Source organism: Chrysemys picta, chromosome 19 (assembly GCF_011386835.1).
Source record: "Chrysemys picta bellii isolate R12L10 chromosome 19, ASM1138683v2, whole genome shotgun sequence".
Classification (NCBI taxonomy): Eukaryota; Metazoa; Chordata; order Testudines; family Emydidae; genus Chrysemys; species Chrysemys picta.
The window spans coordinates 16,567,478-16,588,335 of NC_088809.1; the positions used below are offsets into that span (position 1 = coordinate 16,567,478).

The 20,858-nt window shown below is 45.4% G+C and overlaps 1 protein-coding gene across 2 annotated transcripts in view; it reads right to left on the reverse strand.

Moving 5' to 3' along the window:
- Positions 1 to 20,858, reverse strand: part of SPNS2 (SPNS lysolipid transporter 2, sphingosine-1-phosphate) — a 160,217-nt gene that overhangs the window by 24,857 nt on the left and 114,502 nt on the right. For both annotated transcript variants that reach the window (XR_010593889.1, XM_008166162.4), the window contains exons 7-10: positions 20,670 to 20,822; positions 16,381 to 16,570; positions 12,987 to 13,052; positions 7,979 to 8,077 (exon numbers count right to left, since the gene is read on the reverse strand). Coding sequence is in view for 1 of the 2 variants with exons in the window: in XM_008166162.4 (XP_008164384.3) it covers positions 7,979 to 8,077; positions 12,987 to 13,052; positions 16,381 to 16,570; positions 20,670 to 20,822 (508 nt within the window). In the remaining variant the exon portion in view is untranslated. The remainder of the gene's footprint in view (positions 1 to 7,978; positions 8,078 to 12,986; positions 13,053 to 16,380; positions 16,571 to 20,669; positions 20,823 to 20,858) is intronic.

Genomic DNA, 20,858 nt, shown 5'->3' on the forward strand with positions numbered 1-20,858 from the left:
AATTGGGCTTGTTTTTGGCTTAATTGGCTTGTGAGTTGCTTGTTGGCTAGTTTTGGCTTGTAGCTTGTTGTTTCTTTTTTTTGATCGGCTCCCGGCAAGCAGGAGCAAGGGGGAGAGAGAGTCTGGGGTGCACAGCGGGCCCACCACAGCCCCAGACTACACGCCGGGGGGATCTAGTCACACAGAGTGTTGGGGTTCTTAGGGATTGGCTTGTTTTGAAATGGGATTAGCTTGATTTTTGACTAATTGTGAAAGTCGGGGTGCTTATTTACCGCATGAAAGTTGACAACTGTGCCTGTGTGTGGCCAGGAGACAGGGACCTCAATTTGTAGCTATTATTCCCTGGCATACCCAACTGTCATCAAAGCAGCCCTCTCAATGTGTAATAGCAACAATTAATGCTTTGCACTTCAGAAGCACCTTTCACCTAAAAATCCCAAAGCCCTTTTCCACGGTGGCTGGTATTATCCTCCACAGGGTCAGGCGGCTTGTCCAAGTCACATGACAAATCAGCAGTGCCGAGAGGATTAGAACCTGGACTTCACCTCCCACAGGCATTTGCTAACCACTAGGCATTGCTAGAGGACATGACATTCCAGGCTCCTGTAGCTTGTTCCACTGAAATAGTCTTTAACTAACACAAATACCAAGGTGGCTCCCCACACCTGTTCCTCTCTTACTGACCCACCACCCATTAACACTGGCCTTTCCCCAGTCTTGGTGCGAGAGCTAAGCCAACCCCATGCATTCTGCAGCTGTGCATTTTGGGAATTGCAGTTTCAATCCAGTCCCATTTGGATACCAGAGAGTAGCTGAGCTGCCTGCAGAACTTCTGCAGAACAAAAGGGGAATTCCTGCACAAGTGGCATGATGCTGGGGATAAAGGGTTTGAGCCTCAGTGGGGCTGAACATCCACAGCTCCTTAGCAGCCAGTGGTCGATGCAGAGTATTCAACCTATCGCTGGAGCAGGCAATGCCAAATCCAGTGAGACCAGTCAAATGATGACTCACGTGAAGGATCTAACTCCTTACAGACTGTTAGAGCTCAGACCGTTTGATTTTATGGGCAGAAAAAAAGGGGGGCAACACAAATGGGACCAGTTGGCAAGCAGTGTCCCCAAAGCAGGGAAACGACTTAGTGAGAAAGGCCCCCGAGCGCAGCTGGGCCAGAGAATTCCTGAACTGGATATTATTGCACAGAAAAGTTGACCGTGTAGAAAACAGATCCCAGCGTTGCTTCTCTGGGCAGATGTACAGCAGGAATCCTGCTAGATGGATCCATTTAGGCTAGCCCTGCTTTAATCCTTATACCCTTGTTCACCCGTCAGCATAGACTCGGGGGAAGGCTCCCCATTGTGGGGGAGGTGGCAACTTCCCCTCTGCCATGGGGGCCGGTAGGGGACCCAGCACAGCCAATAGAGCCCCCAGCGCAAGTACAGTTGCCATCCCAGAGTGGAACCCCTGAAAGAGGGCAAGAGGGGGCAACACTCCCCCACAGAAATACAGGGTCTCCGGCTTGTGCAGAGAGCTGTATTTTACACCTCTCTGTACCACCTTGGGAGAACCTATCCCCATGGCCAAGTGATAGTTACATCCCAAGCCACAATACAGTGATTCCCCCAGGCAGACAGGCATCAAATAAACACTGACATTTTGCAAGGGCAGAGTGAACTTTACTGCACATTTTGAATGCCAAGGCAGGTAACTCATGCTATAATTGTCTCTATCCAGTACTTTCCAACCCGTCACCTCTTTTACCAGCAGCAGAGTGGCCCTTAGGAATATACGATGGGGTGACAAGATCAAAGAAAATCAGAAAAATTCCTTCTGATCTGATCTTTAAGAACAAAGCATCCCATTACTAATCAGTACAAGCTAATGGCAAATACATCAGCCCTCAATAGAAAATGGCATTCAGGAAGTAGCATCCGATACATCATTATAAGCAGAAATCACTATAAACTCAATTCCACTCTGCTAGCAAGAAAACCCACAGAATGCACTGCCCTTCCGACACGAACTGGAAAGTGTCCTAGTGCAGGGGAGGTTTCAGAGCTTCTGCAGACTGTGGGCCACATCTTAACAGAGAAATTGTCTGGCAAACGTCTCCCCTCCACTCGTAATCTCACGACCTCTCTCTCGTCGCGACAGGAATGGCTCACACAGAGAAGTGATATTGGGAAGGGTTTTTAGCTGTTTGAGCATGGTAAGTGTTCGGTCCTTTTTGGATTCAAGTTCCTCTCCCGCTGTACTTCTGTTCTTCATTTCACCTCTCCTCCCATCAGTTCTGGTGCTTTCAGATGGAAACAAGGATGCCAGCCAGCACCAGGTGAGCAGCCAGCTCTCTGCAGATCACTAGCAAGTGCTCTGGAAAGCACAATTTGGAAACTACTGCACTACTCCTCTCAGGCCTGGGCTACTCCTAAAATATAGGTCAACCTAGCAACCTCACTCATGAGTGTTGAAAATTCACACCCCGGAAAGACATAGATAAGCTCACCTAAGTCTCTTGTTTGTTAATGGTGGTCTTCACTGCAAAATAAAGGTGTGTTTGTACATCGAGACAGCAATCCTGGGGGAGACGAGACACTGTGGTTTTTACTTCCATGGAGTTAGTAAAGGCAAATCTCAGGTGTAAAGTGTTAATTCTGAGATAAGAACTGGCTGTGCTTTGGCTCCACTAGGATTTTACATCAAGGGTCGGTCTAGATGGGAAGTTATTCTGGAATAATTCCTGATTAACTCCAGGTGGGAATGTTCTTATTCTGGAATAAAGCTGGTCTATTCCCAATCAGTTGTATACAGTGGATTAAGCTAATCTGAAATAGGGCACGTTTAGGGTTTTTCTACACTGGGAAATTAATTCAGATTAAGATAAAGTATGAATTTAAAGATTAAAGCAGGGTGTGAATGTAATTCCAGAATAATTCTCTTTCACAGCGGATTAAATGAATTTGGAAGTAGGCACTTTTGTTCCAGAATAAGAGCATCCACAGAGGGAGTTAATCAGAAACAGCTATTCTGGAATAACAAGCATTTATCCAAGAATCAGAGCATTCACACATGAAGTTAATCCGCTTTAAATTCATACCCTGTCCTGTTCCAGATTAAATTTTCATGTGTAGATAAGCTCCAAAATAGTTCTCTAGACCTAGTGTATACATAGTTCTGCCACAAAGTGACTTTCCACCTGTATTTAAGAATATTCATGTGCATGGCTATGAACCCAGACAGCTCTTCAAAAATGAACCTGCAATGAGGCCACTTCAAACCAGGCCAAAAAGCCTGAGAAACCTACAGCTCCAATTATAATTTTCATTAAAGTAGTATCCCAAATGCTGCATTTATTCTGATTCTCCCTAGCTATGTTGCCGATCTAGTGCTACTCTATATTTGTGCAACTCAGCACCCGCCATAATTAACATTGTTCTGTTAACTACTTGTTAAAAGAAAGTCATTAGCATTCTTGCTATTTAAGTAGCTCATTAGATCTATGTTATCAGCCCACTCAAATAATGGAGTTGGGACAGGGGTGGGAGGTGAGAAATGACAGGTTTATGGCTAAAGTTTTTCCAGGAACTATTCAGAGTCACACAAAGCTCTTTTAGAATAACAGAACAGCTCAGACTTGCCTACAATGGATTACGAGGTCACCTACATTCTAGTCACTGCAGTCCTCCGTTCTGGGTCGAGATGGGTCAAAAGGGCAATGAGCCTTCTGCAGACACTGCAGTCATCTGCCAGCCAGATAAACGAAGCTCCTGTCTTGAAAATGAACACTCCCCTGGGTCCCAGAGGGAAGAGGCTGGGCAGAGCACAGGGACTCAAGCGAAGTCAGCAGTAGGAGCACCCATTCACGCTACAGGGAGCTGTTCCAACAGTCTACATGAGGGATTGTGAGGTCCAGTGCCCACTCTGAGGATGCACAGTGGGGATGTCACACACTGTCTAAAGGATGCGTTGGTTTGAAGTCACTTTAACAACAACAGGAACAATAAAAATGGCTCTTGTGGGTCTCCAAATTAAAAGAGGAATCTTTCAAGGGGATTCCTGATCACCCATGCTGTTTGCAGCAGCAATGCTGCTGCTGACATGGACGCTCCGCAAGATACATTGTGGTTCTCATATCAACAAGAACCACCACTGATTACCCATTTGTTATACACAGATGATGGATCACAAAAGGAGACGCAGAGATGGGTGACACGTAGGAAGGTTTGGGGACGATCTAAAGCTATGGGTTGGGTTGGCTCAACGTGTGTTGGCATCTCAAAAGAGGGATAAATTGGTACACTCAGGTGGCATATACGTTAACGAAGGTACTATCCAAGCTATCTCTCAGCATGCCCCCTACAAATACCTTGGAATCAGGGAATTGTTGGAGTTACAACATAAGGAAGTCAAAGAAGAAGTGAGGAAAGAATATTAAAGACAAATAAGAATTACTCTACGGACAAAACTCGAAGAATCTTATCCACGTCATTAATATGTGGGTCATACCAGTAGTATAGCACACTGCTGGACTGAACACGTGGAATCAAGAGGAGAAGAAAAAAAATGACATCCAAACAAGAATGCTCCTGGCAACGCACAGAGTAGTGACTGTCACTCAAGAAGTGCATAAGATGTACAGCCAACAATGTGATGGAGGAAAAGGATCTGTAGAGGAAGCAATTGACAATGAAGAATACGCTATCCAAATATCTGAGGACTCAGTCAGAGTAAAAGATCATCTGGTCGCAATAACACGTGTTGGCTGAGTGTCCATCCCAGCCCAAGAAAGCACAAACGAAAGGAGAATGTAAATCACCAAAGAAAGACTTGAAAGATTTACACAGAAACCAATGCACGGACAGTGGTGGAGAGAGACTGAACCCATTAACGATCAAAGATTAACAAAGAGCCTCATTATGAGTGCACAAGAGCAGTCCTTAAGGCTTAATTACATGCAAAACAAAATTGATCGACAGAACTGCTCCCTGAGTTGCAGACTGTGTTCTGAAAAGAAATAGATGGCGGAGCACGTGCTGAATGGAGGCAGGAGCCTGGCTGACTGAGAATGAAGAAAATAAGGGCTACTCTGCTGCACTGCTGTAGCGTGTCTGGTAAGACGCTCGATGCTGACGGGAGAGAGGTCTCCCATTGGCATAAAAAAACCCCACCTTTGTGAGTGAATGTCGGTGGGAGAGCTTATCGCTGTCCACATCAGCACTTAGGTCAGTGCTCTTATATAGTGTGTTTATGGTAGATCTCAAAGCATTTTACAAAGGTTGTCGTATCATTATCCCCATTTTACAGATAGGAAACAGAGGCACAGAGAGGGCAAGTGACTAGCCAAAGATCACCCAGCAGGCTAGGGGCAGAGTCAGGAATAGAACCCAGGTTTCCTGAGTCCCAGTCCGGTGCTCCATCCACTAGAACCCCCAGGGGTGATCTGGAAGTGGCAGGTCAGCGTGACAGACAGTGAGGTATCACCACCAGCTCAGCGCGGGAGACAAGTCTGGCTGATGGAAAGTGCCGTGTAGGGATCTGAGCACCTGGTCAAGCTGGATCTCTGGCACTCCCAACACCTACTCCTCAAGCCTCAGATAACTGACGGATACGGTAGAGTTTCCCCTGTGGGGGCCTGCGCTGGGGAGGATTTCTATACAGCTACGAGGTAAGCAGAGGAGGCAGCAATGCATGAGCAGTGCGGACAGCTTGTGTCAGTACATGAAACATCTCTCGCAGATCAAAGGCAAGAGCCTGGCACAAACCCCTGGTCGCCGTCACGGCCAGGCCTGGAAGCAGAAGCGAGGGTGAAGGAGGAAAGCACTGGTTGTGCTCAGATAGGAAGTGACTGACAGCACTAAGAGTGTGAGAAGAGTGCCAAAACACAGCCTTGAAACGGACACCAAAGAGAGCTGTCTGGCCACACTGGCTTTTCCTGAATCGAAGGAATATGTCAGTATACCAAGGAACACTGGCTTTCATGTATGGAAATACTGTAAATCCACACCAGTGAAAACAGGCATATAAACACACACCCAGAAGCACTTATTCATCCCAATAATATATCTGTAGAAGGCAGCAGAGATATGGCTGGTTAGAACTAAGAAAAAAGGCAGCTTGGGGAAATACGCTGCCATGCTCTGGCACATGAGGAGTTAATTATGTACCAAATACTACTCTCCATTAACACCCAGGCAACTTTACTAGGTTTGCAACAATGCAGCCTAGCACAGGAACCAGAGTTGAGAGGCTTGTGTTTTATGCCAGACGCTACCACTGGGGGATTTTGGACAAGCCAGTTAACTGCTCTGTGCCTCACTTTGTCATCCCATCTGTAGAATGGGGATCACACCTTTGCAAAGTGCTTCAGAGTGCTTCGGCTGTAAAGTGCTATACAAGGGGGAAACCTCGTTGGCTTCCCTGGGGCTGACCAGAGCACAGGGTGTCCCTATGTTGTTCAACAGGACTGATGTCAAATCTGCAAGTTATTGCAAAGCTCTTTAAAAAAACAATTATAGCCATCGAGTAACAGAAACTCTCTCATCCAAAGTAAAAGTGTAATGGTGCCTTCCACTGCTTGCGATTCATCCGCCAGCACCAACTTAACAGTAATTGGTCCCTGTGCTAGGCAAGTAGTAAAAACCTCTTACGTGAATTACAGCCACTTCTCTAAGCGAACACATTCGCACAGCATCTTGATAACAGAGTCACGGGGCCTTTTACCACAAAAAAGCTGAATGAACATTATCAATATTTTAAAAGCCGTGAAAAACAGCCACACACGGACTTGTGGCCAGTTAGTTTAACGCACTGGGCAAGTTGGATGATAATTACCAAATGCCCCATCTCCTATGGTCTCAAGGTTTGGAACCAGAATAGATTAAATAAACAGCCAATTCTGACCCCAGCAAACAACTTAGGACACATGAAAACAAAAGATCACTCGAGCACGCTAGGCCATAGCTGCTAAGTGTCTTATATGTACCATAAGAGGGCTTTAAAATCAATAGGATATTTTATTTTACAGACAGCTGAACTACGACGGGAACAATATGTTGACATAAGCGAGTGCCTGCAAGGCCACGAAGGCCTGAGTTCTTCATAGAGAGAGACATTCTAGAACTAATTCCAACACCCACTCCCAGAAATAGCATCCAGCCTTATAATAAACATAGCGGCTTTTCCACTTCGGATTGAAAGCCTCCTTGATGAGCAAGTCTCTGATGACATAGCTGCACTTAAGACAGTGGATGACATAGCTGCACTTAAGACAGTGGAGTTGTAGTAGCTGAGAATTTGGACCAATATACTCAGAAATGTTTCTTTTCGTGAAGCTTCTTAGGCCTTACATTTTCAATGGGGAAAATTTTCAGATTCTTTCTTTTTGTTCTCTACTTGTACAGCACCTAGCACAATGAGGTCCTGGCCCATGACTGAGAGTCCTAAGTGCTACCGTCATATAAATAAATAATAAACCATAATAAAAGATGCAAAGCAGTGTGGGTGGTTGTATTTGTCTAATCACTTACTCCTATGAGAGTGACTGTAAAATACCACCCGATCAGAGTGCTGGCACTACCATAGCCCCACCTTCCCAGAGATTTTGGCTAATGAGACTAAATATTTAGTTAAAAAAAAAAAACGACACACACACAGTGTCTAATTTCTAGTGGACTCACGTCCACATCAGAGAAACCACTGCTGTCCCCCTTGTTGGCATTTGCCTAGACAGGGTGATGGGCCCTTTACAGATTCCTTGCACTGGGATGGACTTCGAGTTCGAACAACCCTCCCAGAAATGGTGCCACCAGGCCAGGATTGCACCACATGTACTGCGTGCACGTGTGTAAGCTTGCAATGCTGCTAACCGCATGGTTCCTGTTCTGCGGATAAGCACAAGGTGGTTTAATGTGGCACCTGTTATCAGCACTAAATGTGTGCGCACACACACACACACCCCCGGCTCAAACCCACAGCGTGCACTTACGAATCCAATCAGGTAGGGGCTGCCAGCATCTCCCAGTAGGTGCGAAGTGAAGCTCTGCAAGGCCACTGCAGTCGCGCGTCGTGTCGGGATAACCACATACTGCAAGGGAGGAGGGGGGGGGAGGGGAACACAAGGGAAGGGAAATAAATAACCTGCGAACCGTCTCTGTGTGCCTGGGTTTCTTTCCAACTGCAGATCCAGGCTGAGTGCTTGTGTCGTCGGAGCGAATGGGAAAAACAACCCCCTGGCTTTCAGTGGCAGCCGTGTCCAGCTCCATACTCAAAGCTGTCCTGCGGGCGGCCCAGGCCGCTTTGCTATCACCACCGCAATTCTAGTGCGCCAGTCTGCAGATGGTTAACAAAGGAGGCTCTCTGTCCCGTCTGACCTGCTCCTGCTCTCAACAATATCATAAGCACAAAGGCGGCTAACAGGTGGGCTCCAAGGTGTGCACCCCATGCCGACTCCTCAAATCCGACCTCCCTCTAACTTGCCCCACGGCACTGGAGCCTTTTATGCCATAGGAGGAGAATGCAAAGGAGGGGGCATGAGTTTTCCAGGGTTTCACCCATGCAGCAGAATGGGGTCAAGCCACATGCCCCTGCCTCCCCCCAAAAACAATCAGCAGCTGCTTTTTGTAGGGCCAACATGGACCTTCCTTATCGAGGGAGAGACCCCGTTATGTCGGCACCAGACTCAGTGGTGGCCTTGATCCCATAACGCTTGAGGAAACACACCCAAAGCTTGGGGAGGCTCTTCCAAGCACTGGATCTAGTTGTCCTTTTGCTGCTGGATTAAAGCGGTCTGTCCTACCAGAAATCTCTTCCTATGTAGATTCTTGTAGATCTTTTAACCTTCTCTTTGATAAACGAAACAGACTGAGCTTCAGCCGTTTACTATCAGCCACTGTTTTTCTAGACCTCAAATCATTCTTGTAGCTCTTTTCTGAACCCTTTCCGAGTATGGTGTATTTGCGGATGTGCCACTCTAGCCCTGATGTAACCCCATAATGGAGTTATACCAGGAATGACTTTGCCTCAGTTTCACTAATTTATTTATCCTGGGTTTTAGGGAGCTAATTGCTCCACAGTAACATGCCTCTCTCTCAGACGGAACGGGGCAGCTTTGTTTCAATAAAGCAGAATTTCCTCCTAAGGTAGGAAGGTGCAATCACTGTCTCTCTGGTGTGTAAAGGGTTAATCACATGACTTTAAAAACTTTTAAAGGCCCCATAATGGAGCAGAGCCTACAGCAAACAGGCTCAGTGAAGGACATGTTTGAACGTGCATATATCACTTCAGGAATGATGGGTAATACGGGACTTGGGAAAATTTTACCCCATTTCTTGTGATTTTGCCCCTGCTCCTCAGGAACACCTGTGGGGGTTCTTTCATCCCGGCTATGATGGTGCTGCAAACATAACCAGTGTGCACTTGATGCAGCATGCTACTTAGACGTTGTTACACCCCTGAGGTGCAGCAGCACTCCACCAAAAGAACGCCAAGTTCAATCAGCCCCCACGCAACATCCTGGTCACAATGATAACACACAGCCCTTCCATAGCGCCTTTCAAACAAAGGCACACTGAGCCTCACTGAACTCCCGTGACAGAAAGGAGCGTTATCCCTATTTTACAGGTAGGTAAACCAAGGCACAAGGACATCCGATAGGTCACACAGTGAATCAATGGCACAGCAAGATACAGAAGCCAGGAGTCATGGCTGCCACACAGTACCCCACACCCAGATGATGACACAGAGTGCAAGGAACTTCCTGGGCTGGTGAACAGTAGGTGAACTTCAGCTCACCCGCCCTCACCCAGTTTGCACAGAAGCTACAGGGAACTGCTGGAAGAGTGACTTTGAGAAGGTACAATCACATTCTACCCTGAAGGGGTCAGATCTGAACAGAGGAGGAGTATTCAGCTAAAAACAGTAAAATATATTTGTTATATTTGTTATAAACAGCAGGTGAATGAAACCCAGCTCTTCTGACTCACAATCCTATGCTTTAGCCATAAAGCCATCCTTTTCCAGAAAAAGAACAATTTAAAGGCATTAGAATTTACTATTGATAAATGAGTAGCAGTAAATTAATGCTATTTGGGACAAATGCAGCTTCTTGTCTTGGTTAACTGGGTTTTGACCATTAATTGTTCCTTTAAAAAAAACATAGCATTGCAAATAGCAATATAACTTCCAGTAAGATTTTAAGCTAATGAACTAATGAAATTATTGATGGCTGAGACCAGACTTTATAATGCCAAATACATTTACATGTCTAGCTTGAAATCCTAGTGACAGAAATACAACACAGCAACCAAATGAAACATGAGATTGTTTCTCCTCCCTTAAATACTGTTAGGGGGAAAAACAGTTATTCCTGCTTAAAGGATATTTTATTTTGACAGAGCAGAAATAGCTGGTAGGAGACCTTAGCTACTGTCCTAGGGAGGATAGCAGTAAATTAAAGATCTGAACTGGGATTTCGATATTAAAATAGAACTAAATTCAAACCATGCACAGGCTGGTTAGTTAGAACGTCCCAGCGGAAGCTGGAGGTGGAACAGTCACACCAGCCAAGAGGAAGAGTGTGGGATTGTCCTGGCTCATCTCCCTGACTCCAGGTTGGGTGGCACACATCACACAGGATGTCCAGGGAGGCTGACGAAGCTGCTCTGGGGCGAGCCTCGCCTCTTTAAATAGAGGCTCAGAAAGGCTGTGGTTTTATTACTGACGTATTCCCCTAGTGGAGCTGGTTGAACTGGTTTTCCCAGACATGTGCCCTGTCCTTACTCAGTTTAACTGTTAATGCCTCATAGCTAAAGGACAAAATATCCTTCCAATTTAGAGCTCCCATGTCAAAGGCATAACTTCTAGATGATGGTGCTGAGAATAAGGCTTGTTTTGTGCAAATCTGCATTTGGAATAAATATCAGCCTTTTGGAATCTCAGACAACAAAGCACAATCCATCCTGCAGCACTGACTGTTTATCAAATCCAATTCATGAGGGCCTTTTGCAGGACAGACACCAACCAGGATGCTGGGAGCACAGATAAATCCACAGCAATGGCAGTGTGGCAACAGCATGGAGCTAGCTAGCAAGAACTAACATTTAAATATTAAGATAATAAGCAAACATAAGAACCTTAGAACCTGATCCTGCAAAGTCTATGAAGCTGCTTAGCAAACTGCAGGATCGGGCCCCATAAGCAGTCATGAGATTTGCAAACCTTGGATGACCTTGGCTAAGTCACTTAGGGTGAGATTTCCAAAAGCCATCGCTGCTGGCCTAATTCTGCTCCCACTGAAGTCAGGATACAATTCTCATTGACTTCAATGGGAGCCAAGTTCGGCCAACCCTGAGCGCTTTTGGAAACTACCCTTCATCTCTGTGACCCAGGTTTTCCATCTGCACGAACAGGATAACAAGATTTATGTATGTCACCGGGGTGTCGGGAGTCTCATGTCCTTAATATTTGTTAAATGCTTGGAGAGCCTCAGACTGCAGGCACCACAGACCTGCAAAGTGCTGTTACTAGTCCTCCAAATAAATATATTGCCAATTAATTTCTATTGGGTGTTGTTCAAAGTGAATCCCACCTGGAGCATTTACACACCTCTCTGCTGGCTAGGACAGTTATAAAGCTGTCTGATAAAACATGGCTCTATAATCTTGGCTCTCACTTCCTGTCTGACTACATATCCTTTCAAGACTCACGTGTAATATAAATGCAAGTCAGACCATTTCTTCAATTTATGGGCTAGTATTGATCCGCATGGATGTTCACATTTATTTGTATAATGCTCTTAAGTTCATCCTCCCACTCATAATGTATTAAGCAGGGACATTATTGTATATTACAGACAGTTCATTTGTCTAAATAGCCAACTGCAAGAGTGGCTTAAAAGTCTATGTCAATTAAAAAGTATTATTAAAAATCATTGTTGATGTTATTTTATGTTCTCTTTCCTATGCTTCACTTAGGGTGGGTTTTTGTGTGTGTTTGTTTTTTTGTTTTGCTTTTAAATGGGATCTTAGAAATATTTCAAAGTTAATTTGTTGTTGTGAGGGGGGTTTTTTTTGTTTTGGTTTGGTTTGCCCTGAGACAATGCTTGGGATTACAGCAGTGTCTCTGCAAAAAACAAACAATGTAAGATCCAGTCATACAAGGCAGAGTGCAGACACCTGAAAATCTATTCAAGTGCTACAGGATCCTACACTCCCATTGAAATCAAGGCAAATTTTAAAGGGGTTAAAGAGGAAGCAGGATCATGCCCTTAGCCCCTGGTTTAACACAAAACATTTAGAGGAAGGATAAGGATGGTCCAGTGATTAGGGAACTAGCCGGGGACCTTGGAGACCTAGATTCGAATCCCTGCTCTACCACAGGCTTCCTGTATGACCTGGGCAAATCAATTAGTCTCTCTGTGCCTCAGGTCCCCATCTGTAAAATGGGGATGGATAACAGCACTGCCCTGCCTCACAAGAGCGTGGGAGGGTAAATACAATAGATTGTGAGGTGCTCAGGTACTACAGTGATGGGGACTATAAAAGTACCTTAGACAGACATACATAGGCATTTGTTCTGGGTTTGTACAGCACCTAGCACAATGGGGTCCTGGTCCCTGGCTACGTCAGACAGAGGTAGATGGCTGGCTTTGTGTGTGTAGCGGGTGACTTCCTATTACTAAACAAAGTCAGTGGGAGCTCTGGGTGGTAAAACTGGCCAATTGGCAGCCCATTCATGAGCTCTCGCTGAGCTCCATTCACAATTCCTTAGGATTTCAGGGCACCAGTGGAATTCTACGGAGGTTTCACCGAACTGACATTCAAAAGGAAGACAAGGGAGGATATACAGCTCTTTCCCTCGCAGCAAAAAAGAAAAAACAGGCTGGAGTTGGAATTAAGCTTTTAAGGGACTTGTAAACACCCCAGGCTGTCCATTGAAATCTGAAAAGCTGTTTTGACCCCCCCCGCCGGAAAGATGCTTTGACAGCATAGACTCACCATTAGTATATCAGCTGTGATTGCCCAGTTTGAAAACAGAAGAGTTTCTCCAATAAAAATGCAAATCTGTCATAACAAAACACATACAAAGGACAAGGTTTAGTCACATGAATCTCAATGGGGGGGAGGAGAGGGGGAAGGGGAATCATCTGCCACAAACCTTCCTATATGGTTTGTTTATTTCAAACTTATTCCAAGGCTTCTACCTACAATAAGTCCCTGGTTAATGTTCAGAACAGATCACATTACCAATATATAGATTTTTATCTGAACTGAGGGCTTCGACCATGTCTCCTTTAGCAAACATTGTTTACAAGCTAGAGAACAGTTAGGCAAAAGGCTGACACCGTCAGTGACGGATTAACATGAGAAGTCAACATGAGTGTATATCATGGTGGATTCCTGGTTTCAAAACATGAAGTCACATAGACCAACCAGAAAAGGAACAACGTTTGTGTTAAATGGAACTCCCTAAGTCAGTTGCTTCACTAGCAATTAGGTGAAGTATTAAAGGTCATATAGGAAAGTGGGAATGAATTTCTCTAACAACAGAACAGGTGTATCAGTGCAAGATTCCCTCAATATAATATGAGGTCTCTCTCCCCCCCTCTGGAACGAACATACATCTAGGAATCAGTAGTAATAGTTTAGGCCCCAACGCACTGAAGCACTAAGTGCATACTTAGCTTTAAGTACATGCTTGAGCCCAGCCCCAATCAACAAAGCACATGGCACATGCTAGGTAGAACTGGGGCTTTAGTCTCTATAGCTAATTCAGTCCTTGGCCTCTTGCGGAGAATCAACAAGACTAACTAACTTATTTCAAAAGTACACGTAATTGTTTTGAACACCCGAAAAATAAAGGTGAAATGTCTTAAATGGCATTCATTCTTCCTTTCAACTTTATACCTTGTGCTTTAATACCATCTGGTTGTAAGAGGATATGGCTCAACTCAACAGGAGTACACACCATTGTGATAGGCTTGTGATGACCCAATACTCCTCAAATCAGAAGGTAAGAAAAGCCACGAGTGTCATAATACGCCATCTCAGCAGCTTATTTTGCTTTCTCATATCGTTCATTTTTTGACACTCTACCTAAAAGAAACATTTCTCCTGAATTCAGTCCTGGTAACAACTCGGGAGACTCAAGCTCTCAATTTATTTTTAATTCACTTCTTCAGTATCTTCTCAGGTCTGGTTACTGATTCCACTTCTAACTGCCTCCTTTCTCCTTCCTACTCCTTGACCTCATTACCTTCAAATGGGGTACAATTCATTTTGGGGATGAAACTGGCTATGGGGGATACTTCTGAAGTACATTGTTTGCACTGTCCCTGTGAGTTCTGATGGCCTCTGAGAGGGGATGGAAGATTTAGCAACATGCCCACTGGAATGAATTGGGTTAATTTATCTTGATCATGTTAGGGGTGGGCAAACTTTTTGGCTCGAGGGCCACATCTAGGTATGGAAACTGTATGGCGGACCATGAATGCTCACAAAATTGGGGTGCAAGAGAGGGTGAGGGCTCTGGCTAGGGGTGCAGGCTCCAGGGTGGGGCCAGAAATGAGGAGCTCAGGGTGCAGGAGAGGCCTCCAGGTTGGGGCTGGGAGTGCGGGCTCCGGCTGGGGCTGGGAGTGCAGGAGGGTGCTCTGGGCTGGGACTGGGGGGTTCTGAGGATGGGAGGGGGATCAGGGCTGGGGTGGGGTGGGGAAATGGCTCAGGGTTGCAGGCTCCAGGCGGTGCTTACCTCAAGCTTACACCAATTAACCGAGTGCTGGACATCTTCCTAGACAGGAAATTGTAGTGCAACTTTTTGTTTGTTTCATTTAAAATCAAGCCCTACATCCCTGGATTGATGCGTTCTGGTCAGAGAAAGCAACGTTTTGACTTTCTGATGTTACCCTGCTCCCACCTTCCTGCTCAGTCCTAAAAAACCCACCTCACTTCTCTGTCCTGCATAAAAACACAAGGGCTTTAGGGTTTAATGTAACTGGGATCTGTTTCACTGCCCAGGATTTCCATTCTCCTGTGTTAAAAGCAAGATCCAGACCTGGGACTGGACTGTGATAGGAGTCCCTCCCCTAGGCCAGCCTGCACACTGAGGGAAAGAAGACGAGAAATGAAGGATTCTGCATGGGAGGGTTTGTACCTGGTCACACTTGATTACCGTATAGCTCTATTGCAACTGCTGTGTAATCACAGATCCTGGCCAGAAAACAAGAATTCCACTTTGTGAAAAACTCAGGTTTCAATTTGCGTTTTTGTTCTGTATCAGAGTGAAAACGAGACCTTTCAAAGCTTTGACACGCCCGCCCACCCCAGAGGTTAGGGCACTTGCCTGGGATGTGGGAGACACAGACACTCAGGATGAGCGGTATCTAGGTTCAAAGTTCTGCTCTGCCTGATTCAGAGGAGGGACTTGAATTTGGGTCTCCCACATCCCCCGCAAGTGCACTACCCCTGCAGGCTATTGACTAGACTGAAATCTCCATCTCTCTTCACTACCATCCTGGACCATTTCTGTGCCAAGTTTTGGTTTTGACAAATTAGCATTTCCAACGGAAAAAACATGTCGCTTAAAAACTCCCAAACTTCTCTAGTAATCACACACTTCTCACTGTGTAATTACCACTAATTCTTTCAAATGTTCAGTGAACTGCATGACTGATTTACTTACTACCCCTTTGGTAGCCTTTTCATTATGCATTACCTCATTGTTTCCTTGTATCCCCATCTGTCTTCATTCACCTGTGGTCTCATACTTAGATTGTAACCTCTGTGGGGCGGGGACCATCTTTTTGTTCTCTGTTTGTACAGTGCCTAGCACCATGACCCCCCGGTTCATTACTAGGGCTCCTAGACCTTATGGTAATAAAAATAGATAATAATACAGTGTATCTGCTCTATTATTCTCAGTCAAGCAGCAAACTGTCCAGTCTCATGAATTAAATAGTAATTACAGGTTTCAAAAAGGATAGCCTCGGTGCAACTGAAATTTAATTACATTGTAATTACAGAACTTTCATAATAAAAGTGACCGACATTTCCTGGTACTGGCGTTCTGGACTAAGGCAATGCCCTTACCTGGCTAAAGCAGAACAAAGGAGGAGAACGATGGATTTCTGCACATGTGCTATATCCCTGTATCTAATCTACAGCACTTATTGGTGAGATTTTGATGGGAAAGGTGAAAAAGGTACAATGCCATTTTGCCCCCAAACAGAGCATGGTAATGCTGAGATGGCAGTGAGCAAAAGGAAGGAGGTCAGGCAGAAGAGAAGCACGCACAAACCAGTGTCTCAGCCCCATTGCATGGAAGGATGCACACCGATCTGCTAAGAAGTTCAGTGGACAGGGCACACGCGAGATTCAGAGAATGCCCCATACTTACATAGGCTCCCACAATGCTGCTCTTGGCAGCAACGAAGATCAGACAGATGAAGATGGCCGACCCTAACATGCCGACGGCACAGACCAGGGGGTCAGCTCGCTGGGTTTTTAACCGGCACCATTTGGTTGCCCCAGCCCCTGTGATCACGCCCAGAAAACCAGTGAAGCACGTGATTGCTCCGAAGATCAAACTATTAAAACAAAATATTGAGAGAGGGTTATTTGTTCACTGATGCACTCATGTGGACAAGCTGTATTCACAAACAAACAGGGAAAATACAGGGTGATGGGATCTGAACTTCACTCTCTGGCTTTGTGGGTTTAAGAAATACAGTCTTTGTCACTGTCAATTTTCCTTGAAGAAAAGAGAGGCATATTAGGTGCAATTCACCCCAGCTCAAAGGGCTATGGGCCTAAATGGGACTTAGGAGGTGCACGGGGCCTTTGGCTGTCTCTCTGAACAGGGGTGAATTTCATACGAAGTGCACTTGACTAAGTCTGCCTTATGCATCTGGGTGTTAAGCAGCAGTACAACAGGGCAAATTCTCAGTGTTGTCGATTCTCATGATTTCATTGCAAGTCTTGTGATATTAGATGCTATTCTCAAAGCCTCAGCTCCCGGATTCATTTGATCAGGGACAAAGTTTCTAGCTCGCATGGTTGCGGAGAAAAGCTTGAGATTTTAACATGGGCTAGGCCGAAACACAGCAGAACATTGTTCCGGTACTTATAAAGAAACAAAATGGTGTCCTCTGCACAACATGACCTCGCACACTCAAGGTCACAGTGGCAGGGATGGAATAACTGTACTTAAAAAATCAGAACTGCACCCTACACCCTAGTGGCTCAAAAAATGAGGCAAATAAAACAATCTCTAAATGATCATTTGAACAAATTCTTGTGATTTTTAAGCCAGTCTCCTGATTTTGTGACACCTGACTCACGCTTTTTGAATGCTTGGTATTGGCAACACTGAAAATCTGTAACTTGCTTTCTAGTTAGCAACCTGTGGCAAACTCCTGGACTACCGAGGAACTGGGAATGCCACGGTGACAATAAAAATTAGAAGGCCGCTTGTTCCAAAACTGGTTGCCAAACCACGTCTGCAAAGTCTGCATGGGAAAATTCTGGAAAATGTCACGTTTGCATGAGGGGAAGAATGGAATAGACGTCCATCGTGGGGAGCCAGCAGGGGCCTTGTACACAGTTAGTCTGACACAGAGTTCAGAGTAGAACAGGAGAGCAGCTTATTTCAGACACAAGCTACAACAGAAAGTTCGGCACTAAGCTCCGTGAGGGCAGAGTGGGCACACCCAGCAGCCTCTCAGCACTCCTGGATCTGCCCTTAATTAATTCCAGCCTGCAATCTTTACCACTGCCTCTGCCTGTCAACAGGTTATCTTCTAGCTCCCTCTAATGTACAGTATACAACCGGCAGCAGCCATTGCTGGTGAGCTGGGTGCAACTTAAGGGGCCAGTTTTGAAAATATAGCCCTAAGAGTCCAGTGCCAAGAGTCTTCTGTCTCTTGTCCTGTTACAGGGTTGGCGGGTGGAGCTGAGACCAGTGAAGCTTTACAATGGTATCATGCAAGGAACTCTGTCTCAACTCGGAATGGGGAGGGAGTGGACAGTATATTAAATGCCCCCTTCCAGCTCAAACATGGCCACATTATGGCATGAGAAACAAGCAAGCAACTAGTTGATGACGGATTAGGAACCACAACTCCACTGGAGCCCTCAGCTCCTCCCCCTACACTGTGGGTTGAATGTGTCATACAAGTAATAGGCAGGGTGGGTGCTAAGGAGCGTAAAGGGAGTTAGACATGCAAAGCTCATTGAATTTCAATGGGAGTTAGGTTCCTAACTCCCTTTGGTCCTTGTGAAATCCTATCCAAACTGATTCCTCTGCTGCCGCACTACACATTTGCTATTTGTTTGTCAAAATGTAAAGGAGTGTCTGGAACACAACAGTCTTTGGCAATGGCAATGGAGCTTCAGGATAGCTAAAACTGTAGAAGTAGAAAACCTCCCTTTATGAACAAGAGATGGGCAGGCTGTTGGGGTGCTTTCTCCACTAGCGACATTTTTGCAGGATGGCCTGAGTCTGCTGGATTAACCACGCTTGGCAGTTAATTTGTGACATGATATTATATTAGGAAAATCCACCTGTCTAAGCTTTGTTTCTTATTGTCAGTACAAAGTCAAAAAGCCAGCAACAGGATGCTTTCCTACAATTTTAACCCAGCCATAGCAACGCTTTCATCACCTTCTGAGCACCTTTCATGCAAAATATAACTGGATACAACATAAAGCAACGTTCCATCAATGGTGCTGAAAGAAGAGACCCAGGTGCAACATGAAGCAATACAGAATGGAGTGAGAGCCTTCTGTGATACATTAGCAAAGCCAGTAGGACCCAAACCTTACTTTTCTTCCCCTGTCATCACAGCTCTCACGCTCTCCCCTACTGCCATGGTGGATACACATCGAAAGTAGTAACAAAGTACTAGCTCTTAAAGGACCAGAGGACAAGGGGGTCCAGGTGGGGCAATCCTTAAGTAATTTAATGTAAGATTACTGAAAGAGGCACCTCAGGCTGTTAGAGATGTCATGGCACATGTTAAGGGTATTAACTAGAGCTGATCAAAAATTTTTCACCATTTTAAAAAATTAAAATTGCAACGTATGTGAAAAATATTCCATTTTCCATTCAAAATTCTCAAGTTTTTGTTGAAAAACTGAACTAGTTTTCAAATTTTGATTTAAAACTTTCAGTTGCTGAAAAATCTTCAGGTTTTTATTTCCCAAAAAACTTGAGAAAGTCAAGAGATTGTGACAAAAATGAAAAAAAAAATTTTTTCCCAAATGCTCTGTATGGGGGAAAAAATGATGATTTCCCAATCGACTCTCACATTAACTCTGGTGTGATGGCCAATTTCCAACTCTGGTAACTGTGTTTTTACTACCCAAGTTCCCCCTGCAACTTGGCAGTTCTTCACTGTTTTTTTTAAAGCACAGGTTAGACAAACTTGTCAGAGATGGTCTCGATAATATTTAGCCCTGCCTCAGTGAAGGGGACCGGACTAGATAACTAGGACTTTCAGTTCTGCACTTCTATGACTTTATTCTTCCCAAATAACGTGCTATAATGTCCTACTGTTGCAATCCACTTCAGAAGCGGCTGCGTGTTTGTAGCACGTGAGCGATACCAGCATACACGCACCATCAAGTGCTTAGGGATATCTTCAGGATGAAAGGTCATTATTAACACTCCTCTCCAGTATTAAGCTACTCCAGCATGGCAGGGAAGTTTACTCAGTCTGATACCCACAGACCTTATTTCTTTATTGCCTTAAGGTCAGCACTACAGTAACATTAAAGAGAAACTTTCACCCTGGGGCAAGTTCAAACCCAGAGCCTTTATATGAAAACAGTAACAGGCAAAACCAGTTTTTGATACTTTCCCTGCAAGTCTGGGATCTCTCTTCATCTCATAAAGGACTCCCAAAGCCCTTCATCCAATCAAAGATCCTCCTTTGGCAGCCTGTTTACAGCACATGGTGCATCGGGCAGAGGAGCGGTGCACCAACCACAGGGGCTGAGGACATGGCCACAAGGGCACTCCCTTGCTGGCTCCTGGAGGGAGAGCAACCAAACTGAGTCCTGAACTTTGGCCACCACGCCAGCCCAATCCCTGCTATCGCTGAAGAAATGTGAGCCATGGTAACATCTTCCTCTCTCACAATGGCAACTATCTTCTCCTGGATCCTGCAGTGAGGTCATAAACTCCTACTTATGACATCACAGCGTGCAGCATTCCATGGAAAGATCTCCAAGCGCTAGATACACACAAATCAAACGAACGGCTTAGCCCCGCTGCAGAAGTGGTACATCCACGTTACAGATAGTGAAGCTCAGGCACAGGGAAGCCCCATCCCCAGGTCACATCATGCTGGGAATCAGTGGCCATGACAGAGGAGAACCGAGATCTCTTGGCTCTCAGTCCTGTGCCTAAGCTACACAGCCATCTTTCTTCCCTGATCTCACCTGCCTAGTATTCTGGCTTCACTACAAATTCACATCCAGTAGTGAAAAAGGGATCAGCTGCAGCAGCGAAGAACAAATTCTGGATTTAACCCCCAATGCTTCCTATCATTGTTACAAAGGGCCACAGGACGTTATAGAAATCCTAGTAAATGGATTTCATTCTCTTAAGCCCAAGCTCTGCAAGTCTGAATGTCATCTGCGGTAGGAAAGCCCCTCTTTACAATATCACAGGATGAGCCTTACCTGTCCTTGGTGCTGCAGGGTTCCGAACTGCAGGTCTCGACAGTTTTCTGCACAACTTGTGCCCTGTGAAGGTAGAGGGGGATCCACATGCCCAGCGCCCCTGTGGCAAAGGAGACAGCTGAAGTGGCCAGCGACGAGAATACGTAGCTGCGGCTGTGGAGATGCAAGAGAGAAAAATCCATGGGGAAA